The following is a 27,835-nucleotide window of genomic DNA, read 5'->3' as shown; positions in this document are numbered from 1 at the left end:
TAGGTTGCGCGCCGGGTATATTTAGCCGGTGGCTGAGCACGCTGTTGCGTGAGGTGCTTCTCGTCCCCTTCGGCCTGCCTGCCCGCCTCGTACGGAGTGAAACCGCCTCCTCCTCCTCCGCGTCCAGCTCCGCCTCGCCCGCAGGTTGGTGCGGGAGGGGCGCAGACAGGTCACGTCCTTCACGAGGGGTCGAGGAGTGGGGAAAGGGGGTCTCCTACCCCTGTGGCGTCTCCTCCGCCGCCACCGTCGCCATAGACACGCGGCTGCGGCGGCGCTCCTCCCCCTCGTCCCGCGCCGCTTTTCGCTCCGCGGCCTTCAGCCTCGGGGCTGGAGAGGGACGCCGGTGGCGGGTGGGCAGGCGGTGGGGTGTGTCTGCTGAGCCAAGGGGGCGCTCGGGGCTGGCGGGCGTTTGCCTGGCCGGCCTGGCGGTATATTGAAGGGGGAGGGGAGGTTGGGGCATAACGGGGAGCGGCGAGCTGGGCTCCCTCTGCGTGGCCGGGCCTGAGCCGTTAACAAGCCCGCTGGGTAGCAAAAGCTAGGCGAGAAGGACCCGCCCGTCCGGGGAAGTGCGTGATCTATAAGACTAAGAGGACAGAGAGTGGAGGGACGGGGCGGGTGGGCGGCTGTTAACGGGTCGCTGAGCTGGCTTGCGAAGGGAACTCGGTGCTGGCTTAACGACGAGGGTCTCCTTTCTGACATGCGGAGGAGGCGGCGCCCAGCCTGGCCCCGGCGCGTTCCTCTCCCTCCCTCTTCGATTGCTCGCTCCGCGCTATGAATAACTAACTAGGAAGGTTCCTGATCGTGCCTGTAAAGCGGCCTACAAAAGAGATGGGGATGGGGAGCGGGACCCTCTTGAAGCGCCGTTGCGGCGCTCCCCGCGCTTCTCTCGCGCCTCCAGAACCTCCCACCCACCCCACCGAACAAAAACCCGCGAGCTTTGTGAAAGAGCGGAAATGCACGAACGGTGCTCGTTCCACCGGTGTAGGTGGCGGAGGAGGAAAGCAACGGGAGGTGCGAGACGCCGCTCCGTTCACTGTTCACGGGAGTAGCTGCGTAGGAACCGGAGCATAATGGTGCTCCTTTTCAGTGGGGCAGACGCTGGTGAAAAGGGCCCGCGGAAGCGAGCTGTGCTCATTGTGCAAGCCTAGGCAGACGGAGCTGCAAGCTTTTGTCCGTTGCCGCACGCAGCCTGCTTTTCCCTAGCGCGCAGGCAAAAAGGCTAGGCTGGAATATACAGTAGAGACCTATGTAGCTTTGTTTTAAAGTGGCGTAGCCTTTCATTTGAGAGATGAGATCGGCAGTGTTTTAAACAACCCTGAGCTGTGGACTCCTAAAAGCAAAAAACAAAACAGAAACAAAGCCCTCCCAACAAGTTTTTGCTTGTAAAAAATAAAGTAATAAAGGCAGAAAAGTAAGGACATTTGCTCAAGGTCAGTCTTAACGTGTTCATAGAAACTAGATTAAGCATGCCTGGAGCTTCTAGTAATTTCCAGGATCTTACTAAAAACTATTAGTTTTTCTATTGAAATAGCTTTAGTGGGAATCGTTCACTGGCATGTTTTTCTGATAAATTGAAATCTGGTTGTGTCAGGTGGCTGCATCATAATCTGTTGCGGAGTATTTGTAGCAAGTAGCCATGTTTCCAGTTTGTGCTATTTTTGTCTGCCTCTCCCATGGACACAGTGTTAGGTTTAGGAAACGGAGGCAGACTACTAAGCTATAGGAAAATGCCCATTTATTAAGAACTTCTGTTTGGGGGGCACTTGCAGGGCTCTGGTCAGTCATTAAGTAAAAGATAATTCTGCTGCTAAGGTGATCTGTATGGTTAAGTGGAAAAATACCATCATGTGTTCCCATAAGGTTTCACAAAGATGCCAACTATTTAAAATTTGCTAAGTCCATAAATGAGACTTAAATGAATTTATCAATTGCTTGGCATCAAATCTTTTTTGCACTTGTTTGTAGTAGCCAAAACAGCAATGGTAAAGTTTGTGCTGTCCAGACATGCTCTTCTGTGTACTTAACTGGAAGTGCTGCTTGAACTATTATATCTAAAAATAGCAGACCCTGTTGGTAGAATCCATTTTAGACTAAGATTTTCACCTGGTGTACTGAACTTTTTGTATTTGAATAAAATAATCTCAGGAGTTTTAGATTGTGTATGTATAATCAATAGGGTCTTGGGTAATGAAATGTTGGATTTAACAGATTCCTTTTTTGGTTGCCCATACACTAATAATTTAAATGAGTTAATAATAGGTATTCCCTACAGGTCATTTTAAAGACAAACTACATGAAACAAACTTCTGCTTTTTTTAATATGGAGAAGACTTACATATTTCAGATATGCTACTGGCTTATGGACATTTAAGCTAAGGATACCTTAACAAAGACAACCTAAGATAGTCAGATAAATTTCCTTACTATGTACGTTTGCTCACTCACCTAGACTTAAAAGTCCAGGAATAAAACAAGAGAAATGGCTTGTTGGGTCATTTTGTGGTGGATTAATGCTCTCTAAATTTACCCAAAAACAAAATAAAAAAATCATTCCAGTAGCACCTTAGAGACCAACTGACTTGGTCTCTAAGGTGCTACTGGAAGGATTTTTTAAATTGTGTTTTGACTGCATCAGACCAACATGGCTACCTACCTGTAAATTTACCCACTCATGTTTGAAAGTTGCAGTAGACTTTTAGAGTTGTGATGCTCAGTTTAGAGTCTAAACTAGGGGGTGAGAGACCTGTCGTACTCCAGATATTGCTAAACCAGAACTCAAACCATTCCAGACCAAGATACTGCTTTTGACAAATAAATATCTGAATAGCTTAGGCTCAGGTTACCTGAAGAAGCTACTTTCCCCAAACTGTATGGGCTTTCATATCAGAGGAGGCCCTTCTGGCAGTGCCATCACTGAGTTAAGGTCAGAGGATCCACAAGGTGGCCAGGAAGGCCTTTTTGGCATTGCAGCTCCATTGTAGAACATCTTTTCCCTTGAGGTTTTGCTAGGAACCACTGGAGTGAACTTTAATTTTCTTCCAGGCCATCCATTCCACTATCCCATCTCAGATCCTTGTATTGTTGAATTGTACTGGAAAATTTTAACTGTGTGTTATTGGCTCATTGTTTTTAAATTGTAACTTGCCCTGAGATCTTACGTTGTGACCCTACCCTCTCACCGTAGAACTCTGAGCGTTTGTAATACTTAACTGGAACTGATGGGGATTGAAGTTCCATCAGCATTTGAAGGGCATAAGATTGGGGAAAATGTAGGGTTGTAGTGATTAATAGTTAATCCATAGATAGCCAGGAAAAGCAGATACAAAATTACAGTGGGATTGAAAATTATTCTCCTGTTCACACTAGAAAACAACACATACATTTAATTATACATACATGTTCTTGATTATACATAAATTTATTAGTATACTTTAAGCTGCTGAGGAAATATTATTTTATTTAATAAATTTATACATTTGTTTGCAAAAAATCTCAAAATGATTTACAAAATATTAAACATTAAACTCAAATTCACAACTATACTTTAAAACATACAAAAGTTAAAATACTAAAACAGATTAAAATTACCTCAACCTTCTAAGGATTTGGGTAAACGTGTCTAAACAAGAATGTTTTTAGCATTGAAAAGAGTACAGTGAAGGTTCCTGCTTGATCTCAATAAGCAATGAATTCCAAAGTGCAGTGGGTGTCACATTAAGTGACCTAGTTCTTACAAATGTGGAATGGGCATAATGTGACATCTGTAGTAGTGTCAGTTCTGCTGACTGAAGTGATTGGGTGGCACATGGGGGTAAGGTGATCTTGTAGGTAAACTGGTCTCAAGTTGTTAAGGGCTTTATGTACCAATAGGTAAAGGTAAAGGGACCCCTGACCATTAGGTCCAGTCGCGAATGACTGGGGTTGTGGTGCTTATCTCGCTTTACTGGCCGAGGGAGCTGGTGTTTGTCCACAGATAGCTTCCAGGTCATGTGGCCAGCATGACTAAGCCACTTCTGGCGAACCAGAGCAGCACACGGAATCGCCGTTTACCTTCCCGCTGGAGTGGTACCTATTTATCTACTTGCACTTTGATGTGCTTTCAAACTGCTAGGTTGGCAGGAGCTGGGATCGAGCAACGGGAGCTCACTGCGTTGCAGGGATTCGAACTGCCGACCTTCTGATTGGCAAGCCCTAGGCTCTATGGTTTAGCACCTTGAACTTTGCCCAGTAGCAAATTGGCAACCAGTGCAGATTTCTGAGCATAGGGGTTATATGTTGACAAGGCGTCACTCAGTAGTCATGGTGCAGCATTCTACACTTAACAGCAGCTTCTGGATCAAGCACAAGGAAAACCCCACATATAGAGTGCATTGCAGTAATCCAGTCTTGAAGTAACCAACACATGAACTACTATGGCAAGACTTTCCTGGTCCAGGAATGACTACCTGTCAAACCAGCCACAGTTGGTAAAAAGCCACTGAGGTTACCTAGGCCTCCAGTGATAGAGCTTGATCCAGAAGCACCCCCAAATGGCGAACCTGCTGTTGAAGAAATAATTGTGAAATAGGAGTTTGAAAAAGTTTTTACATAAAACTGTTTTGGATTAACTACATTTTTACCTCTCTCCACGCCCCAAACAGTTTGCATGTGACTGTTATTCAAATTCATAGTTTTGAATTCGGTTTCATTTCTGAAATGTTATTCTGTGTTTTAAACGTGATATCACCCACCTTCAGTGATGTTTAAGTCAAAACCACACTTGGGTACAGACTAGGCAGTTTAAACACTTAACTGGGGCTTATGCACTCAATAAAATCAGCTGAGTGAAATCCAGAAGGTGCAAATCAGCCTAGCAGTTTCATTTGACTTCTGACTATTTGAAAACCACTATGATTTACATTTAGGTAAAATAAGTAATTTTAAGGATTGAATGTTTTCAGCACCCAAAATAATAATAATAATAATAATAATAATAATAATAATAATAATAATAATTTATTATTTATACCCCGCCCATCTGGCCGGGTTCCCCCAGCCACTCTGGGCGGCTTCCAACAAAATATTGAAATACAGAAATCCATCAAACATTAAAAGCTTCCCTAAACAGGGCTGCCTTGAGATGCCTTCTAAAGGTCTGGTAGTTGTTGTTCTCTTTGACCTCTGGTGGGAGGGCATTCCACAGGGTGGGTGCCAAAATGTTAACAATGCCTAAGAAAAGTTACGTTTAACGCTTAAAGTATTTCACATACGTTACAACAACATCTTTACAACCTTGCAATCCCCAGTGGGTGGATCTGTGGTCCTCCAGGTTATTGGGGATGGTGAGAGTTGCAGTCTCTAATAACATCAGTGGAGCAGTCTCTAACAGTATCACATCTGCTCAGTGTTAGAAACAGATGAAAGCTAGGAGCTAAATGGCGCCTTAAACTTAGGTAATAGGCGTGTGTAGGTGCGTTTTTCTAATATCAAGAATACAAAGCTAAAAATGAACTGCAGCTAAAATATGTTAATTTTTCACATGGTTTAGTCCTCCCCCTGCCCACCCCCATAATACTCTTAAGAGGGTCTCTGCCAGTCTTCAGAGAGTAACTGGAAGTGGGGAGGCAGAAAAAGCTCCACCTTTCCTTCCACTATGCAGTTTTAATCTGAAATCTTCGGCACAGTACTGCTCTCAGAAACTGCTCATGCTAATGAAATTCCCACCTGCTGTGGCATCAATATTGGTGTGCCAGAATAATAGGCTTTCTCTGACTTGTGCCCATTTCTAGACTTAAAGGTGAGAATGGGATGAAAGCATGTTGGTAGTAGCTTGGAGGATTGGTAGACATTTCCTCCACCTGTTCACTATTTTTCAACCTCCAGCTGACAAAGGATTATCAAAGATCATTATTGGTGGCAATTGTAAGCTTTTAATTTTTTTCATCTTGATACCCAACAGGAAGTTCAAGATTCTCTGCACAACAGTGAGGTGGGTTTGCTGGAAACCCTGCACAACTGTGATGTGGATTTGCTGCCCTCTGCCTAGGGCAGAGGTTTTCAAACTTTTTGAGTCCACGGCTCCCTTAACCAACTACATTCTTTCTGCGACACCCCCGTGGGGCTCAGAAGCCCAGTTATGTCACCCCTTGTCTGCAGAGCTGGCAGACTCTTGCCCTTTTTCGAACACCCTCCTTGGTGGAGTGTTCCCTCAGTCTCTTCTCCTTTCCCTTCTCCTTGGGAGTCCTCCGGACAGCTGCTGCTGTCCCTGATTTCTGAACTGCCCCCCCCCCCCCGCTGCTTCCCAGAAGCACCATTTGCCTGCAGAGCTTATAGCCAGGGCTGTTGCAATAAACAGCTGTGCAAGCCTTTGTGAGGCAGAGACATGAGAGGGCATCATAGGAACGAGGGGAGGAAAGAGGGACGGAGGCCAGTGTTGTCCGCACCCCGCATCATTCAAGGCACCCCAGGTTGCCACAGCACACTGGTTGAAAACCACCGGCCTAGGGCTAGAACAGTTCCCATGGAAAAATAAAGAACTGGAAAGTGTTATACCTTACATCAGTGCTGCACATTGTTGAGAATTACTGTGTCTGGGATGGATAGAAGATGTAGGACAAATCCTTCTGTTAGTTTTCTAGTACTTGTGAATAAATAGGGTATGTATGTATTATTTTATTCTCCTAATCTGTATGAAAGATGGGAAGCAGTAAGACACATTGTTGGCATCCATCTGTCTTGAGAGACAATAGAGTGCACCATCTGAAAAACTCCAGTGCAGAATTCTTGGCAGTGTATGTGGAAGTTCTCAGCTGTCCAGATGACAACACCACCTCTGCCACTCTCAGCCTTGCTGATGTTGTTCAAAGGAAAGCAAAACAGTACAGTACATGTGGCACTAGCTTGGCTGCAGGAATTGCCAGAATGAGGTGAGCAAGGTGCCATCCTACTGCCTTGGGGACTGGATTTGTGTAGGGTTTAGTCCTTAGTCTTTCCTTCTCCTGGAGATGTCCCACAAGGTAGCGTATAAGGATTTTTCCTTGGGAGTTTACTCCTGAAGCCTTTCTTATGGATGAGTATAGCCACAAGGCAGCAGAGGTTTGAGGTCAGAGTTTTAAGGTCTCCTAGATGGGTTACCTTTCCAGGTTAACAAGCCCCATCTGTCTTCTGATTTTCTTCAGACATGAAGGGAACAACTGCTGCCCAGTTAGCTTTCTAATGATCTCTGCCCAGTAAACCATGGCTTATTTACTAAGAGCCTTGTGCCTCTGTTCTGCCCTCCTTTCTCTTTTGTGTTGCAACTGACAATGTCTGGGGTTTGTTACACCACAGTCTCCCATTATATCTGAAGTGGGAAACTGGCTAATAATAATAATAATTTATTATTTATACCCCGCCCATCTGGCTGGGTTTCCCCAGCCACTCTGGGCGGCTTCCATCAGAAAAATAAAATACAGTAATCTATTAAACATTAAAAGCCTCCCTAAACAGGGCTGCCTTCAGATGTCTTCTAAAAATCTTGTAGCTGTTTTTCTCTTTGACATCTGATGGGAGGGCGTTCCACAGGGCGGGCGCCACTACCGAGAAGGCCCTCTGCCTGGTTCCCTGCAACTTGGCTCCTCGCAACGAAGGAACCGCCAGAAGGCCCTCAGTGCTGGACCTCAGTGTCCGGGCAGAACAATGGGGGTGTTTTCAAACCATAATCTGATCCTGGTTTGATATCTGAGTTTGTAGCCTGAGATTAAGCTACAGTTTCCTAGTTTGCATTCAATAGACACTGCTATTTCAACACGTAGGGGAAGAGAGGATGAAGTTTGTGGTGTAGCATTGCTTCCCAAATATAATAAAATAGTTTGATAGAATTTTGTTTAAACTGGTCCTGATATTTCTAGTTTCTCTGTGTGTACTAAGCACCTGTACACTTGTGGGAGGGCTTGGGTCAGTGCTACAGAAATAATAGTTGAACCAAAGTACATGAAATCATACCAGCTGAGCATATGGACATGAGCCTCTTCTTCCCATATATGTTTTCCTTCCAGTGTTACATGTAAAGTTTTTCTGGAGGGAAAATTTTGGTTTAACTTGTGCAAGTTATCCTTGAAATAAGGTGGCTGCTGAGTGTGAAGTTGACTACTACAACAGCAGCAGCTTTGGGGCAATGCATTTCCCTTTGTTCTTTTTTATAATAATATTCATTTTGTAGAAAACAACAACAAAAAAGAACAAAATACAACAATACAAACTAAACATACAAAACTGAAAACAAAAAACATACAAACTTTTCTTATAAAAACCTAACCCCCCCCCAAGACAGCACCTAGAATTCTATGTGCAAACATTTTCTTTATCACGTAAGTATGTGCTGCTTTATGACTACATATTTCTGGTCATTAAGGTCTGAGCCAGCAAAAGAATCCAGTTGTATTGCTTGCTTGCTTGTTTTTATTAGGTAGCAATTGTTTAAGCTAACCCTGGCTTAAGAGAGGTTTTTACTTTGAGTGCAATACTGATATGTGCAGCTGAAGATGCTTACAGCCACTGAAAGTCTAGAAATCCACAGTTACACCAGAGCAAATGATAAGGTCTTGTTCTTTATGTGCTTATATAATGCCAGCTATGGTAAACTCATTCAAAAGCCTGCCAGAAGATTAGTCATACAAAGATCAGGACAGATACACTACTTAGCAGGTCTGAATGTGAACTTGGCTCCATACATGCAGAGCCACTGCTGCAAGTGCTCTGCTTCTAGCTGCAGGAAATCATATCTCAGGTAATGAAGAGGACATAAAACGGCTTTAGTTTCTGAATGCAACTAGTCCAAGTTGGTGTTCAGTGACTTGAAGGGTTCTTAACACAGAAACTAATACTTTTAATTGGGCTCAGAAACAGTAGTATCTGATGAAATTGCTATAATACAGGTTCAAGGTGTATTAGCCAGTATTCAATAGAAGGCACACAGTAGCATTTTGCATTGGCCGAAAGGTTTGCTCGGATAGATCTGATTCTTCATGGTTGGGGTAGTCAAAGTGAGGTCTGATTTAAATGTCTGAAGTATGCCAACTCATCATGGTTTGTTCTCAGATAACAAACCATTATGTGATGCCATGGTTTGTTGGTTTATAAACAATGACTTGTTTGAACTATGATTTGGCCTTATGAGCTAATCCAGCTCCTTTGGTTTAATCATGGTTTTAAATTGTGGTTTGCCACAGCAAATGCAAAGCTACAGAGGCATGAGTAGAATTCTTAGAGGGAAAAGATATGCTTTGAGTGTGCTTTAAAGGTATAGTATGTACAAAGCTGAAGATGATGGACCAAAGATCTGACTCAGAATAAGGCAGCTTCTTAGGTTTCTGAAATGAAAAGCTATATATAAATTACCCAATTAATGATCAGTACTTTCTTTAAAGAAGGAGAAAACTTCCATTTATCCAGAAAGACATTCAGTGCCTTGGCCTAGAAGACCATTGTTTGCTGACGCTGACCTTCACCAACTCTACTCTGCTGTTCAAGAGCCAAAGTACATGTGGTGGTTTTCATAATGGCAAACTGTCAACATTCATGGGAGATATATTCAAAATTGATCCAAGCAACTCATACTTCTGTATAGACAAGCCTGGAATTGTCACATCTGTAGCTCCAACAAATTGAGCAAAAATGGAACTTCTGAGTAGATGTGTGAACTTTGTGGTACCTGTAATCAACACCACAAAATTTTTCTTTGTTTTTGAATTATTTAATGTTGGGCCTCCCATGCTAAAGCTTTAAAATAGCAGGAATTACAGTCAATCGATGCCTTAATATTTATTTTTTAATATTATCAGCAATATTTTCTTTATAAATAACAATATAGTTTTTTTTTAAAAAAACCCCAACAACATTAATCTTAGAACCCAGGAAAGCAAATTCAGTGGCCCAGTTGGCACATTACAGTAAATCATTGTTAAAAGTCAAATGTGATATAGCAAGAATGTGAAAAATACTAGTTATAAGGCATGATGCTGGTTGACATATTGGAAGAGGAGCGCCACAGTGCTGCAAACCAGTATGCTGCTTGCTTTATCCCAGTGTTTCATTTATTGTTTAAAGCAGGCATTGGCAAACTCGGCCCTCCAGATGTTTTGGGACTACAACTCCCATCATCCCTGGCCACTGGTCATGTCAGCTAGGGATGATGGGAGTTGTAGCCCCAAAACATTTGGAGGGCCGAGTTTACCTATGCATGGTTTAAAGTGACACGAACCAGGCCTTTCTCACATGATATAAAATTATTCAAAAGAAAACAAGCTCCTAATAATATATGTTCTTGTATGCTCCCTCACTTCTGTGAATGCACAGTTCAAATGTTTTCTGTTAGTAGGAAGGTGCGACTCGAGTACAGATGTTGGCAGGGAATTTTTGTAGTCAATTGGGCAAGGAGCCCAATAAAAGTGTTGTGTCACAATGTTTCTTGCTTGGAACAATATACTACAGCCATCAGTGCACTCCGGAATGGTGTTTCTCATGGCATTGAATTTGTGTAAGGTAATTGTATGACATCACACACTCTAGGGATGGCAATTCTAACAGTTCTGCTACCCAACCATCAATATTAAATATAACTTTGGATTTCTAAGTCATTGAGATTCGTTTCTTAGCAACTAAGATCACACATTGAATCTAAGCCACATGCATCTTAAGTGTGCTCAGATAAAGGGTGTTGGTCCTATTACTGGACTTACCTGTTTTTCATTAACGTTTGTGGTTTATAACTTTTTATTCCTTGAAGGCTTCTTGTGGACTTATTTGAGTTGGAAAATAAAGATACCGTCCATTATCAAATGAACAAAGAAAACAATACTTAATGTGAGGTAATTATTTTTAGCCCCCCCCCCAGTCAAATACCATTCATACTTTCAATTGGCCTCTTATTTATTAATACCTCCTACCAAGAATGTGTAGGAGGTTAAGCTATTGGACTTGAGTCCCCCCCCCAGTCCTCTGGGAGTATAGGATCCCCCAATTTTGTTTGTGCAAAGCATATGGAACCCAGATCAGAAGCTCCACTCTTAAATGACAATATTTTTACTCTGGAGAAAATAGACAATATTTCCAATGAGTTAAAATCAATTCTGGTGTTTGAGATGGTGTAAGCCTCAGGCACAGAGATTAGGAGTGCCATCCCTTTACATGTCTACTCAGAGTCATTGACTTAAAGGGGGCTAATTTTTGGGTGAGTATTAAACTGCAGCCTGAGATTACAGTCCTACTGTGCATATACTTACAAGGGAGTAACCTTGTACATATACATATACTTACAAGGGAGTACAGTGGGCCTTCATTTTGAGTAAATATGCAGAGAATCAGGCAGTAAGAAATGTTTAATGTGGTTATAGCATCATTGTTTGATATTAAGCAATTTAGTTTGTAAGTCTTTGAAATGTAGTAGGTCTTGAGTATGCAGTAATTGCTAGACTGTGAAATGTTCTCTCAATCAAGCTTGCCATAAAAAAGGGTGACCTTCAGTTCTGAGTATCTGTTGGAGCCAGGTTAGTGAGTTACAGAGCATGTAAAGATTGAATTTCTGTACATCAGCCAGTGTCCTTCATTTAGCCCAAGGTGCAACAGTGGTAAAAGTTAGGCAGAACTGAAATCGTTTGTTCCAACTTCCAAAAGTAGGTGCGAATCAAGAGAGCTCCAGAATTATTTATATTGGCTGGAGTTGCTCATAGTGTCTGTCTTAATTTTGGGAGATTGGAAAAGCAGAATGAATAAGAAGTAGCTGAATATGGGAAGTGAAATCTCTCTTGCTTTGTAGATAAGTATATGTTACACAAATTTTAGACAAATTGTAGTTTGTTGAATGCAAGAGATGATGAGCAGTTGTGCCCTGTGAGCACCTGAGTGTAAAGTGCTACTTGTGCTGCCGAAAACAGCACGGGCACTTAACCTCTTGTGTGTGTGCCTGAGAGGAGGTATTCTGTAATTATGTGGTTAGGAAAGGTAGCTGTAGTAGTAGGACAGGTGGTAGCATTGGGCAATATGTTGATATATCCAAAACCAGGTTGAGGTCCATATGATACAGTTTCATAATTTTTGACCTGGCATATCGCGAATCATGATGTGTGTTAGGGCTGAACAATGTATGGCTTTCAGCATTGTGAAATATCACCAGCTAATCATCGTGATATACAATGAAATATCACCAGCTAAACATTGTAATATCACAGTGTCTGAAATATATCACAATGTCTTAAATAAGGCTCTAACTATGTAGAGGTGCACGAGGTAATGTCCTGACAACTGCTACTATTTAGGAGTATAAAACTGATACATTTTTACTTACCTGTAACGGTGATTCACGATATATCGCCATATTGAATATTATGAAACTGTTACCATAATGTGGACTTTAATCTGATTTTTTGACTATGTATTGATACGTTGCCTAGCCTTAATATACGTGTGTGTGTGTGTGTGTGTGTGTGTGTGTGCGCTATGCAAAAATCAAATGCAAAAGCCATGAAGCCAGCCAATGACTACATAGCTCCACCCTTATTTCAGGCATCGTGATATTTCAGTATATTGTGATGTTTAGCTGGTGATGTATCACAATGTGGAAAACCACATATCGCCCAGCCATATTCTGGAACTTACACGTAGGGTGAAATTTAATCGTACAAAGTGTGTATGGTCATAAGAAACCTCTATAGTTTCCAGCTGATTCATTCATTAACAGGTGACAGAAATAAAGGATTCTTGGATATTTCTCGGTTTGCAACATGACTGAAATGAAATGTAGCTGTGAAGCAAGTGAATGCTTCCAGGGTTTTTTGTTGAGTTTGTAATAAGGTAATTTGGGTATAAAATGGCTATACTGTACAAGAAGAGTTGTAGACTTTGATCATCTGCCTTTAAGGAGATGAGCTCAAATATAGCAGCTTTGATCACATGCTTCCCCTCCCTCAGTCTATAATAGGAAGGGCTTAAATGGCTGGACATCTTTTAGCCTGGAAAAAGGGTATTTGTAAGGTGACTTTGGCAGACGTGCAATGGAGACTGGGGATACAAGAATAATTTGCATTAGGCTGTCCGTGGATAGGCTGAGCTTGATATTTGCCACTGTTTTGTGAAGTCACGTACTGTACAGCAATATACATTTTTCTTATTCTGCTTTTATTTGTGGCTATTTATAGTTGGGATTCATAGTAGGTACATAGGAAATTAACTTAATTGAGTCAGATGATTGGTCCATCCCATTGGCCCACTCATGGGATTCTTTCCCAAGCTGGAGATTCAGGTATTGAACCAAGAACCTACTGTATTTCCTGAAAGCATGTGCTTTTCTTTAAAAGCATGCCCTTCCCTTTAAATGTGTTTTTGTATAGGTGTAATTTCTTTGCTGCAAGAGATTATACTAATTTTCCACAATTCTGAGTTGCTTGTGTTAATAATTCCAGACATATAAAAACATGAAACAGTCAGCAAACCTGGATAACTCTTCAACACAAGGGAAACTTAACATACATATTGACTGTTTTATAAAGACGAGACCAGGCCATTGAAAAATCCAGAAATTTGAAAGACTTAATATTCTGCTTGCACTGCAGTAGTCAGACTGCAATATTTTATCTTGAAAAAATCCCCCTCCCCCCAATCATCACCACAACCAGCATGCCTTGGACTGCTGTGTGAAAGTGTTGAGCAATGTATTGGAAGTAAATGACATGCTCTGCTCTATCGGTCACAGACCTTTGTTGTGCTGCTAATATGTGCACAGACTAATATGTGCTGCAAAGCTAATGCCTTCCTGTGGTTTTATAGTGCTCTGACATGTTTATTTTTAAGTTACATTTCAACAATATGTTACTTTTTTGGGGGGAAATCTAGCCATAAAAGTCTTAATGCTGATTAAAGGTCAGTTTAAAAGGCTGGGTGATAAAATTGTACACATAGTGAAGATGTGCTGAGCTTCAGATGGCTGCCCATCTATAGCAGTTATGTCACGCCCACTAGTGTGAACAGAACATATAGAAAAAGTGAAATATCCCTAAAAGTGTGGAATACCAATTGCAATTCCACTTGCATCTTACACTGAAAGAAAGGTGTTTTTGTATTTGTATTAATTTTAGGAGCCACCTCTCTGGAAGCAGCTCTACAGAAATGTGTCAAGTCTTGACAGATGTCAAACTTCAGTGTGCTTGGGAATGTAAATGTTTGCATATTAGTAATTTAAGCACTGGGGGTTATGGCCTGTTTTCAGATAAGTCATTAAAATAGTGAGTGGTTGAATGCTACATAACTGTTCCTGCACTAAAGTTTGGTGTAAATTTGAAAGCAGGTATTAACCATCATAAACATACATTTTCCTCAATGCCATGTTAGCCTATTGCAGATTTAAACTAAAGGGGTAGAATGAGCAGTTCAGGTTTAAAAAGTAACCCTTAGTTAACTTGAATTGATCTATTCAGATGGTATAATTTGCTGAAGCAATATGCATAAACATTTTTACAAATGGCAAGTACTGTATAGACCAACTTACCTAAGCCACCTGGTGATCTTTCTTAGTGACTGCATTAAATGACTGGGTGGTAGCCAACTAAACAGTTATGCTAGTGTAGGCAATTTCGGCTGTGCCACAAGACTCCACACACCCCCCAATCCTGCAACTAAATTTGTTCTGGGGTTCCCTAACCCTCTGGAGCAGATCTAGGGAGTGCATGGGGAAAGGAGATGAAGATGAAGAGAGGTTCCATTTTGTTGGTTAAAGCAGAACTGTTTAGTTGGATACCATCTGGTGTGTCTTAATTTTTAAAGAAAACCTAGTTCTTTATTGCCCTCCAAAGATTTGTTTTTGTTTCTTTTTTTGTTGTTGTTGTTTAAATTAAGCAACAATGAAAATTCAAACCATATAATGCTCAGTTAGTCATGACCAATCTATGTTTAAGAGTTCTCATCTATGTTACTGTTTAATATTAGAAAAATTCAACAGCCACAGGCAAGCATTATGGTTAACTTCACTATACATCAAAACTCTTTCATAGTGTAAGCATAAAACTACAGTAACTGCTGGCTTTTCTCAAATGTGCTGATGCTTGATGTAGCCTTACCTTTGTAGAGCACTTAACTCCTTGTGATAACTCAGTGTGGTAGATGATTGTTTCCATTTTAAAAACTCAGACTTGTAGTTTTCTAACAGCAGCAATGTGTTTATATAATTTCTTGGAACATGGAAGGTCTGCTCAAATGTAAGGCCTTGTTTACTAGGCCACTCTGACTCTCCCCACAACATGTGTGTGTAATATTATTTATTTATTTATTTATTTGATTTATTTATATCCACTCTTTCCCTCAAGTTTATGGTATATTGCTTAGCTTGTAGCTGAGAGATAAAGATTCAATCTTCATTTTATTTTAGCCAGTTTATTTCCCCCCTACTTTTAGACTGCTTTGCATACAAATAGGATCACGGGGTTTTTCCTAATGCAGTCATAAGACAATAAAACAACAACTTTAATTGTTTTACTGGTGTGGGGGATGTTAGGGGAAGGGGTAGAACCTCTGGTGGGGGACACTTTGTGCTCCTTCAGAGTAGTTTGTCAGCTTTTGGTCCCCACAATGCACTCAGCTCTGCATGCAAATACAGGCTCTGGCAGATTGAGTGGATCAGACAAATAGTAGGTCCAGCTGTCAAGAAGGCAGTTTCTGCATTTTCTGTACAGGGAAGTGAGGGACGGATGGGGCTTGTCAACCTGAAAAGGTAACCCATCTAGGAGAAGGGAAACGCTGATCCTAAACACCAGCTGCCTTGTCTTTGGGAGAAGAAAAAGCTAAGGAGCAAACCCAACGCAAATACGGAGTGGGGTCCTTACGACTGTTGTATGGCACCTTGTACACTTCCTTCCGGCAGCCAAATACCATGATCATGAAGGTGAATGTATTATTGTCTTTCCAGATCAGTCAGCAAGAGTAACTTCTTATGGACAAAGCTCCAATGGCAGCCCAGCTTTTAAAGACCCACCCCACTCCTGACAAATGAAAGCCCTGTTTCTCACTTTTGGCTTGTCAGGTTCCCTCAGTGCTGGATGAAGATAAGAACATGGTCTGCAGGAATACATTTGCCCATGCTAGGCTTCTTACAGATGTGCAGTGGGATGGGCTAGTGAGTGATCAAGTTTCCCCTCTGTGTTCATAATACACATGGGCTGAAAGAACATAGGATTCAAATTTACCGGTATGCATTAGGATATGTGTACTGTATAGGGACGCAGGTGGCGCTGTGGGTTAAACCACAGAGCCTAGGGCTTGCCAATCAGAAGGTTGGCGGTTCGAATTCCTGTGAGGGGTGAGCTCCCGTTGCTCGGTCCCAGCTCCTGCCAACCTAGCAGTTCGAAAGCACGTCAAAGTGCAAGTAGATAAATAGTTAGCACTCCAAGCGGGAAGGTAAACGGCGTTTCCGTGTGCTGCTCTAGTTCGCCAGAAGCGGCTTTGTCATGCTGGCCACATGACCTGGAAGCTGTATGCCGGCTCCCTCGGCCAATAACATGAGATGAGCGCCGCAACCCCAGAGTCGATCATGACTGGACCTAATGGTCAGGGGTCCCTTTACCTTTATTCTATTGTGAAGTGGCTGTTTTTCAATGGAAAACAATTGAATAGTTGGCTTTAACATATGTATAATTATGTAGGGGAATGATCACTCGCCCCAAAAATATATGTTTTCAAGTAAAGAGCATTGTTTGTGTACAAAAAATAACATTCTAGCTTACTGAAAGGGGTATGAAGGAATGATGGCGCCCAAATTTTGCTACTTCAAAACCCTTTTTGTGCACCTTACCCTGCTCTGCTCTGGACTCCAATTTTTTTGTGGGGGTTGTTTGTGAGGTGTGCGCGTGAAGATTTTGGCAAAATGGGTGGGTGGAGAGCCAATCAAGTAAAAAATGGTGGATAAGAGGTATCATGTCCCAGCTTATTGCTTAGATGACTTACTGTATGTGAACTTAAAGGTCATTGCACCTTTTCTTGAAGCCTCTCAGTTCAGCTACTGAAGTCAGACAAGGTTAATGGGAATTAGTGCAGCCATATACCCTGTTTCTCATATTTTAAGACATACCCATAAAATAAGCCATAGCAGGATTTTTAAGCATTCAAGGAATATAAGCCATACCCCGAAAATAAGACATAGTGATAGGCGCAGCAGCAATGCCGGCCGCGGCAGGAGGAGGAGGAAAAAAATAAGACATCCCTTGAAAATAAGCCATAGTATGTTTTTTTAAGGAAAAAATAAATATAAGACATGTCTTATAATATGAGAAACACGGTATAGCCTCTTAAATTCTACAAGAAGATTTACTTGCTTGCCACCAATTTTTTGCTGCTATACTTGGAATTTTGGGCACTTGTATTTTTTGATATAGTCACTTCAAAAAGCTATGTTTGGATTATAGTCTTGTTTCTTTTCCCCACCATTGAAATATTTCAGGTCATTTAGCAGTGTGTGCAGTAAATTGGCAACTGTGTGAGAAGTTGGTTATAGTTTATATAAGCTTTCCTTGCCAAGGATGAGTATTTGATATATTTTCACAAATGTTTTGGTCTTCAGTTTTCAGTTGACCAAAGAAATGGTGATGGAGAAGCCAAGTCCCCTGCTGGTTGGGCGGGAGTTCGTGAGACAGTATTATATTCTGCTGAACCAAGCACCAGACTTCTTGCACAGGTAAAGTCTCCTATTTGAATTAATTTAAATAATCTTTCAGAATCAGGGGCACTGTTATACAGAAATACTGGCTCCTCTTCACAAGTTTAATTTGCCAAAAGCAAAACAAGAATTATGGGTGCAATGAAGACTTTGCAGATAAACTTCTACATCTCTTCTGTTCTTTGTCCTCCCTGCAGTTTAAATTTGAGCCAGAGTTGTATATCCTCCAGGACCAGATTCCCTCTTCTATTACCACTGTGAAGTAATAAATTGATATTCAGTGTTAGTAATATTCAGAAAAGACTCATTGAAATCTGTGGTCTTGAGCCTATTGATCTCATTGAGTCTTCTCTGGATATGATTTAGTTGAATATTGCCTATAATCTTCTGAGTTTTAAGATTCTTCTTGTCACTCACTATTCTTGCTTTGCCCTAAAATAGAAATAATAATAAAACTCCATACAAAAGTAGTTTCCAGCTTGGTTTCTTCCATGTAAGTTGTAAAACCTCAGTCTCATCTTCCCTTATAACCCAGCCTCCGGGCAAATATAAGGAGATAAGAGTTCCTTGCGAAGACCACATCAGGCTACAGGCAATATGTGGACTGCCATTTTAATTTATTGAACAGTGAACTACACAAAAAGCAGAGCTCTTTTCTACATACAGCAGAGCTCTTATGCAAACAGCAAGAGGCTTCTAATGTGAAAAAACTGCTTAACAAAATAAGGGACTCTGGTGGCAAATTTAGCAATCTGTGAAAACCTGGTTTTTTATTTGATTTAATATTTGTATTTCACTTTTCCAACAACAAATGTTGAGCTCGAAGTGGCTCACATTAATCACCATAACATTTTTTAAAACTCCAAACGTTGCAGTGGGCATGGTTGTTGAGTGGTGATCAGCTGGTGGTTAGCTTCAGATGTGCTTGGAGGAAAAGGATTATCTGGACTTGTTTCAATCTGGCTTTGGGCCTAAAATCAGAACCGAAAGAGCCTTGAGGCACAGGCTGATGACCTTTACGACCTTTAGAAGAGAAGAGGCACCAGAGGACTGCTACTCAACTCCTTAGCAGTTGGCTGTAGTATACTGCAGGGTTACATCTTGTCCCCCATGCTTTTTAACATCAATATTATGGCACTGGGGAATAAGCTCACCAGTAGTGATTTGGAGCTGAGTGCCACAATGTAGATTGTTACCTGCGGGGAACTTCTAGTTACCAGTGGTGGCCAGGTAATCGTGATAAAGTTGTGATTGTGTTCCTAGGAGACAGACAGTTAAAAGACTTGCTTTTGACAACGAACAGCTGCAGAAACTGGTTTGATAACTTGCTGGCTTTCCATCAGCCCACATCAAAACAAAAGATTGCTTACGCCTAAAGTCAACAATATGGCTAACATTTTAGTGCTGCAAAGGACCATGTAATGGAATTGTACATTGATGAAATGGATGTAAATTGCTCTTTCACAGGTTCTATGGAAAGAATTCTTCTTATGTCCATGGTGGCTTGGATTCAAATGGAAAACCAGCTGATGCAGTCCACGGGCAGTCTGTAAGCATTTGCAAAATCGTTTTATGATTGAGTGAGTCACAGTCAAGATGCAGTGTAAAAGTCTGAGGAAAAATACTTCAAATTAGAAAATAGAATTTGAGGAGGTGGGAAACTAGTATCAGATTTCTGTGCCAGCTATCTGAATTCTTAGTCCTTAGGTATTCAGTTGATGAACTTGAATTGAAGTAAATATTTTCTAGATTTCTATAGGTCATGTATTTTCAGGTAAGGTGGCATGAGTCTTTAAGAATGGATGCTGGAAAGTATATGTTGGTTAGCTTAATATGTGCCCCTGGAAAACTGGTGGAAAGTATTGTTGCAGATGGGACAATCAAGCATATAGAAGTACAAACCTTGCAGAAGTGGGAGACAGCATGGCTTCTGCAACAGCAGGTCCTGTCTCATGAACCTGTTGGAATTCTCTGAGAGTGTCAACAAACTTCTAGATAGAAGTGATCCAGTTGTTATTGTGTACTTTAACTTTCAAAAAGCTTTTGACAAGGTACCTTACCAAAGACTAATGAGTAAGCTTAGCAGTCATAGAATGGGAGGTCATTGTAGATAGTTCGATGAAGATGTTGACCCAGGGTGCAGTGGCTGTGAAAAAAGCAAATTCCATGCTAGGTATAATCAGAAAAGGAATTGAAAGTAAAACTGCCAGTAGCATAATGTCATTATACAAATCTCTGGTGCAACCACATTTGGAATACTGTGTACAGTTCTGGTTGCCTCACCTCAAAAAGAATATTGTAGGGTTGGAAAAGATTCAGAAGAGGGCAACCAAAATGATGAAGGGGATGGAACAACTTCCTTATGAAGAAAGGTTGAAGCTTTTGGGACTCCTTAGTTTAGAGAAAATGTGAGTAAGGAGTGATGCGGCATGGAGAAAGTGGATAGAGAAAAGTTTTTTCTTCTTCATAACATTAGAACTTTACATTTAATGAAGCTGAATGTTGAAAGAGTCAGGGCAGATAAAAGAAAGTACTGCTTCATGCAGTGCACAGTTAAACTATGGGACTCGCTCCTACAGAAGCCGATGATAGCCACCTACTTGGATGGCTTTAAAAGAGGGTTAGACATAAAATAGAGGTCTGTCAATGGCTTTTAGCCATGATGGCTATGTTCCACTTGCCACCGGCAGTATGCTTTAGAATAGTGAATCCTTAAAGTAGCTCATACTTATTTCAATATTGATTTCTGTAGGATATCCACAAGAAGGTCTTGTCACTGAATTTTAAGGATTGTCGCACGAAGATCCACCACGTGGACGCCCATGCCACTCTGAATGATGGTGTTGTTGTACAGGTCATGGGTGAGCTCTCCAATAACACACAGCCAATGCGGAGATTCATGCAGACTTTTGTCCTTGCTCCTGAGGTACGTAGCCTGTGGGAATCTTACGTCTGGGAACCAGTATGCCCGACATCAGTGTGTTACTTCATATGAGTGCAGTGGGACTGGGGGTGCCAGGAAGGTTCAGTTGGATCCCCTCTGTCATTGGCTGCAGAACTTCTTTACTTTAAAGTCTTAAAAACTGTTTTCTAGCTTCTTCTCCTGATCATTGATACTTTGAATGAATGTTTTTTAGTTGAGTTGAGCGTACTTCTGAGATGGTTCAGGAAGTTATGCTCATGTAACAATGAAAGTGTCCCTCTATATTTGTATCATAGTGCAAGTAGGTAGCGCAGAGTTAGATTGTTTCAAACATAAGCAAAGTGGGTTTGTGCTGCCAGATTAAACATCAACACTGTATTCATAGTACACTCGTACTTAATACAGTAGTAAACTAAACTTCCTTTTCTCCTTGTGTTGTCTCCAGGGTTCTGTTGCGAACAAGTTTTATGTCCATAATGACATATTCCGTTACCAAGATGAAGTTTTTGGTGATTTAGATGCTGAACCTCCAGAGGGTAAGAACCAAGACTGTCAATGTGTTTTCCTCCTAAATTAGTTCTCTGTGATGAAAAAATGATAACATGATTTTCCCAGTCAAATTCAAGTTGCTTACAAGTAATGAACTTAATATTATTAATATATTTATATCCCACCTTTTCCCCAGACTGGGACCCAGCATCAGAACATGCTAAAACTTTAATAGCAACAGTAAAACTTAGTGCTAAAACTTGAGCCAGCCAAATTTTATTTATATTTATATAAGAGTTAGATATTTTTAAAGTTCTTAACTTTAGCAGCTGTCATTCATACCTTTTGTAACCGTGTGCTATGTACTTGCTTGAAGTTTAGAAGCTTCAGTTAAAACCATGCCTCTGAAATATGTTGATCAGCTGTTTGTGCAGTGATGTGAACAACTAGATTATTAGTATTCTACTGTTGGTTATGTATATATTATGGTTGAGTACTCTATTTTATAATGTACCTGGCCTGGTATTAGCATTGTTGGAGTGGGGCAGGCTATAAATATTTGGTTAAAATAATGTTAGGGTAAGGGGATATTTCGGCTAACTAAAATCACATTTCCCCATGCCTAATATGTAAAATTAGTCATAATTGCAAGTGACTGACCAGGAAGGCAGAGTTTGTCCCTCCTAATACTCCTTGCCAGCGAGCAGGAGCAACAAATCAAAATTCATGACCTAGTGTTAATGTCCAGATTGGGGGCTGTGGTTTGTTTCACTCCAAATCAAATCAGAAGCCAAGGTTTGTTCTTGGAATTACCAGTCATAATTTGTTTGATTGAAACAAGCAACAGTCTCCAGTTTTGACAAAACATGAAGGTAAGAATTGTGCTAGTGATGTCTTGTTTGCTAGTGGAGAGGAGTGAGAGAGAAGCAATCTGCATGTCAACCATTAGCACAGCTTACTATACCATGAGGGACCCAGGTGGCGCTGTGGGTTAAACCACTGAGCCTAGGGCTTGCTGATCAGAAGGTCGGCGGTTCGAATCCCTGCAATGGGGTGAGCACCCGTTGCTCGGTCCCAGCTCCTGCCCACCTAGCAGTTCGAAAGCACGTCAAAGTGCAAGTAGATAAATAGGGACCGCTCCGGCGGGAAGGTAAACGGCGTTTCCGTGCGCTGCTCTGGTTCGCCAGAAGCAGCTTTGTCATGCTGGCCACATGACCCGCTCCCTCGGCCTATAGAGCGAGATGAGCACCGCAACCCCAGAGTCGGACACGACTGGACCTGATGGTCAGGGGGCCCTTTACCTTTACTTACTATAACATGAGAATGCAGCCACTGTGTGTACATTCTGACTGTAATGTGGAAATTTGTCCTGTACTTGATCGGTGTAAAATCTTTTCTCCCTCACCAGAATCTGAGGAGGAAGCAGAGGAACCTGAGGATAGGCAACAGACTCCTGAGGCAGTTGCTGATGATTCAGCAGCCTACTACGAGCAGTCTGTCAGGTAACTCAGACATGGTTGAAATCATAGCTATGTCACTGCTTCTAACCAGTTTGCCTATAACTGCTGGCTGAAATGTAGGAAGGAGACCAGTATTCTGTAGAATACTAATTTTTCAGACTAAACCTAATCTCATTTCTGTTTTAATAATGGTCTCCTACAGAATCAGTGCTGACTTTACTGCAAAAAACTAACATTTTTTTTAGGACCTGATCTCAAGACTATTGTTCTAACAAGTGTCCATCAATATACTCAACAATGCTGCAGTCTTTTTGCATAACTAAAAGTCCACAAGCCCTTTCTTAAAATTTACTGAGGTGGGAGCATTGAAGTTCAGATTTCTAGGGGAGTGTGTGTGCATGCGAGAGGTCGTGAATGAGTATAATCCATACTGATTTAAAAGGGGAACATTGCTGACTTAACAAAGCATTGTTGCATGAGGGTTCAGATTGGATGGATGTTTGTTTGTAACCCTGGTACTGAAATAGCACAATATTGGGATTCCATTTATGGTCCTGGTGCTTGAGCTCTGCAAATGCATTGTTACCATAATGAAAATATTTTTCCACCAACAGCAATGACTTGGAGGAACATTTGGAGGAGCCAGTTGCAGAGCCGGAACAAGAAGTTGAACCTGAACCTGAACAGGAGCCTGAACCAGAGGCTCAGGAAGAAAAAACTGAGCCAGCGCTGGAGGAAGCAGCACCTGAAGAGACTGTAGAGAAGAGTCCTTCTCCAGCCCCTGTGGACCCTGCTCCTGTAGTGCAAGAGGACTCGAGGGTAACATGCATGATTTTAATGATGATACCTCCTTTCACATTTACTCATGTGTATTTTTAAGTTTGAAGTGAGAAAGATTTCAAGAGCTGTCAAGACGTTTAAGATAATTCCTGTGTTAGATCATGCTACTCTCATTTAGTTGAAGAAAAGGCAGTTGTATCTTAGCAGAAAGTGAGTGGCAGGTATCTTGATAGCAAGATGGCAATTGTTCAGACTGTACTGTAGTTGCCAAGTTGTAGAGCTTCAGTCTTTACAGCATACAGTGGTACCTCAGGTTACAGACTCCACTAACCCAGAAATAGTACCTCGGGTTAAGAACTTTGCTTCAGGATGAGAACAGAAATCGTGTGGCGGCGGCAGCGGGAGGTCCCATTAGCTAAAGTGGTACCTCAGGTTAAGAAGAGTTTCAGGTTAAGAGCGGACCTCCAGAACGAATGAATTCTTAACCCGAGGTTCCTCTGTATCACATTGTAGCATAAGAATTGTATAAGTCCAAAAAACCTCTCTGTATTTTTGGTCACCATAAATGCTCTAAGTAGTATCTGGAAGAATACTCTTTGTCTATTGGGTATCTTGCTGGCAAAAAGAGCCTGACAACAGCAGCCATTCATAAATTGTGTAGGTTTAGCCATTTGTAGACCTTTAGGACAGTTTGTAAGACACATCTTAAGTTTGCATTCCAGATATTGAAAGGAACCTTAATTTCCAAGGGTTAAATACTATTTATATAAAGGCTCTATAAATAGCCTCTCTACTTTCTGATTTATTGATTTTTTTTGTACATTTCTAATACATTTTTGCCTGAGTTCAGTTTATAAATATTATAAAGACATAGTAGCCACAGGGTGTGGGCTTTTGAGGGCTCTTTTTGCTCCACCTACCCATAGAAATGGGGTTTTCCTTAGCATGCCAAACAGCATGGTTGGGGGAATGTAGTTTCAAAGGATAGGAACACATCACGGATATCCCTCACGGACATAATCACACTCCCCCAGGCAACCAAACACTTTTCAAGCTTAGAAAAGTGCAGTTTCCTAAGGTAGAAAGGCATGCAGGGACAGCCATTCCATGAAAGCAGTGCTCCCCTCAGCCTGCCATAGAAGTGAGGGGCACAACTAACTTTGGTGGCGTGAACTTGATTGGGGGGGGGGGGTAGTTTCGGCAGTCACAGCAAAATCTACTGAAAGCCTCTAAGGTGCAGTCTGCCCACATACTGTCTCTAACATAAACATTTGTAGCTGTAGAATTTTTTGAAGAAAGATGTCAAAATTTGTAAATGTGCAAGAAACATTGTAATTTTGAAGAGCACATGTACCTTATGTTACTCAGAAATAATGAAATCTTGTTTGTTTCTGTTAGACATCTTCATGGGCATCTGTAACCAGTAAGAATCTCCCACCTAGTGGAGCTGTTCCAGTATCAGGCATACCACCTCACGTTGTCAAATTACCTGCATCACAGGTAAAAAATATACCAGCCAACTAATCAACTTGAACCAGGGTCAACAACTGTCAGATTAATTACAAATTGATAGCATTTCAAGTAGTAGAGCATTATTTTTACTGTTTAGGAAATGCTCGTTTTTTGTTGATGATGCAGTCATCTTTCTCTGAAGTTTGTTGCTTGGAGTGCGATTTCAAGTAGAAGGGTGGATAAATCTTCCTCTATTCTGGCATCTGAACTTGTGTTTTTCCCTTTCCTTGGGGTTCCTAGGTTTAGAATGGTTAGGGTGTGAAGATGTTTACACAAAGCTTTGCTTGACTTAGATGCACCACATTTGTGCTGGTACATTTTTGCAGCCCCGTCCTGAATCAAAGCCTGAATCTCAGACTCCACCGCAGAGACCTCAGCGAGACCAGAGAGTGAGAGAACAACGGACAAATATCCCACCACAAAGAGGCCCTAGACCAAGTAAGAAATCTGGTGTACTTGGTAATAACAATATAGCTACTAAAGCATCGCTCTCTGTTGGAACAGATGAAGTCAACTCTTGTGGTGATACTCAAAGATGTTAAACTATATACAATAAGAGTGTGTCGTAAGAGGAGGAAAGAATTTGGGAATAAATTAAACCAGATGCTTTCAGAGTCTGAAGTGCCACAACTTCATCTTAAGTGGACACTTCAGTCTGCTTACAGGCTTTTTAATGGTAGCAACAAGTTACTCATTTGTTGTGTTTTATTTGAAGCTTTATTGTCTATTGACTTCTGTCATTATTCCAGTAGGCAAAGCTTATGTTGGTGTTTATAGAAAGCAAAAGATGATGAATGAGTTATATCTTATCTTTTTTAATTGTAAGTGCGGGAAGGAGAGCCAGGTGACATGGAAACTAGGCGTATTGTGAGGTACCCAGACAGTCACCAGCTGTTCGTTGGGAATCTCCCTCATGATGTGGATAAGGCAGAACTAAAGGATTTCTTCCAACGTAAGTCTTGAATATTGCTTGCCTAGTGGTGGGGCTTCAGGGTTGTGTCTAAAAGTACATGCCTATGTCTACAGAACAGTCTAATGTGTGATCAAAGAAATTGGAAATTCTTTTGCAGGTTATGGGAATGTTGTGGAACTACGTATCAACAGTGGAGGAAAACTCCCTAATTTTGGATTTGTGGTGTTTGACGATCCAGAGCCCGTTCAGAAGATCCTTGCCAATAGGGTACATTAAATGATATTTAAGTGATAAAGGTTATACTGAGGTGTACTAAACACTGGTGTTTTGAAATAAAGCAAACACAAAAAACCAAGAGAAGCCTATTAGAATGTGTGTGCACAACTTAGGTTTATTCCATTTTATTAAAAAGCCTCCTTTGTTTAATTTTGTGGTGGCAGCTGAAGTGGGAATAGACAGACAAAGCTGTTGGTGCTCTTGGCTAGATTACAATATTAATTTGCAGTTCCAGATAAAAATAATGGCCTACACAACAGTGGAAAACTATCCTTGCCAAATATGGGTGGGGTGGGGGTTGAAAGAATTCACAACTTGAGTAAACAAAGACATTGCATTTTGGGAGATCAGGATCTACTTTTCTGCAATATCTGTCCCGTGCAATAATTCACTTCAATGAATTATTGCACGTATTTAGCACTTTCTTACCTGTTCATTGATTCCACTTTACCGTTTTTTCTCTTACAGCCGATCATGTTCAGAGGAGAAGTGCGTTTAAATGTGGAAGAGAAAAAAACGCGAGCAGCCAGGGAGGGTGATCGCCGAGACAACAGACCCCGTGGGCCTGGTGGCCCCCGTGGGGGGCTGGGAGGTGGGATCCGAGGGCCTCCACGTGGAGGAATGTCTCAGAAACCAGGATTTGGCACTGGAAGGGGCATCGGGCAACGCCAGTGATTAATGGATGACATGATGAGACAAACCCTTCCTGCAGATTTGTGAATTTCAGCCTTGGGTATCTTGGAATGTGGCCCTACCCTGTTATAGACTGCTACGTTTGATACTATTTTGGCCCATTTTGTTTGTGTTTGGTTTCGTGATTTTTTTTTCTAGTCTTTGTCCCAGATTCCAGCTTTGTGGAACAATATTTCGGGAAAAAGTGGATTTTTTTTAAAAAAAGAAAAGAACTGAATCCTAGCTTGCTGCAGACATGTGGACTGGATTTTTTTTTGTACCTGTTGTTTTTCCTAATGGAATGTGTGGCGCTTTTTTTTCTTCCTTACTGAAATGGGGTGCGCTTCAGTCAGTGGAATTAACCTTTTCAGCTGCATGTGTTCAGGAGCCTATAGGAAAAACTAGTATGTGACAAACGTTTCAAGGGCAGGGAAATCCGTCACCCCTTGGGGTGGGGTGGGGTCACATGACCTGTTGGACCTTGGTCTGGAGATGTTGCCTCTTGAAAATTGACATTACCCTTTCTCTGTGGCGCTGTAAAAGTGGAATAAAGGGTATCAATAGAATGCTCTTTTTTGGTACATGATCACGAAAAGGAATTCTCGCTACTGTTTTACCACTTACAAGGATTGTGGGATAGGTTTTAAATGTCTAGAACTTGACTCTTTAAAACACTGTTCCTGAACTTGTTTTTTTTTTATTGAAATAGGGAAGTTTTTTTCATGTTTAGTTTGTATTTGTATTAAAACGAAAACAAAATTGTTGTGCCTTCTATTTATCTCTCATTCCAGTCTTGGCAAATTGTTAAAAAAGAAATAAAAAAGTCTAGATTTGCTTTATCCAGTTTTTGGAGTATGTTGAAGTCTTTCAAGAGATCTGTTTGTCCTTCATGTCTCCTCATGGGTATATATGTTTTCTAGAGTTGCACATTTTGTTTTTTAATAGCCTCGTGGAATTCTGTAACATTTTATAATACTTTCTGAGGACTTCCCAACTATGTATTGATACTGTCATTAGCTCTGAAGCGAGTGCCTTCCATATGTGACTATGGGAAATGACACCCTAAATCTTTACCGCGCGTTTTTACAGTATGCACAAATGCAGTATGTGTAGTATGTTGCGATGATGTTACTCATCATTGGCTTTAAAATGCCATT

At 41.3% G+C, this 27,835-nt stretch overlaps 1 protein-coding gene across 2 annotated transcripts; it reads left to right on the top strand.

Moving 5' to 3' along the window:
* Positions 1 to 15: 15 nt before the first annotated feature.
* On the top strand, positions 16 to 27,517 carry G3BP1 (G3BP stress granule assembly factor 1). 2 transcript variants are annotated; one of them, XM_035105713.2, is made up of 12 exons: positions 16 to 144; positions 17,558 to 17,671; positions 19,121 to 19,202; positions 20,406 to 20,579; positions 21,022 to 21,112; positions 22,474 to 22,567; positions 23,140 to 23,344; positions 24,704 to 24,805; positions 25,144 to 25,255; positions 25,644 to 25,769; positions 25,888 to 25,997; positions 26,475 to 27,517. In XM_035105713.2, the coding sequence occupies exons 2-12, from the start codon at positions 17,577 to 17,579 to the stop codon at positions 26,679 to 26,681; spliced, it is 1,398 nt and encodes a 465-aa protein (XP_034961604.1). In that variant the 5' UTR covers positions 16 to 144; positions 17,558 to 17,576; the 3' UTR covers positions 26,682 to 27,517. The 2 variants fall into 2 exon arrangements, with proteins under 2 accessions (XP_034961604.1, XP_034961600.1); XM_035105709.2 differs by having other exon boundaries at positions 25,867 to 25,997.
* The last annotated feature ends 318 nt before the right edge of the window (positions 27,518 to 27,835 follow it).

Source organism: Zootoca vivipara, chromosome 2 (assembly GCF_963506605.1).
Source record: "Zootoca vivipara chromosome 2, rZooViv1.1, whole genome shotgun sequence".
NCBI classification, from domain to species: domain Eukaryota; kingdom Metazoa; phylum Chordata; class Lepidosauria; order Squamata; family Lacertidae; genus Zootoca; species Zootoca vivipara.
This window is presented reverse-complemented; position numbering and strand designations above follow the sequence as displayed.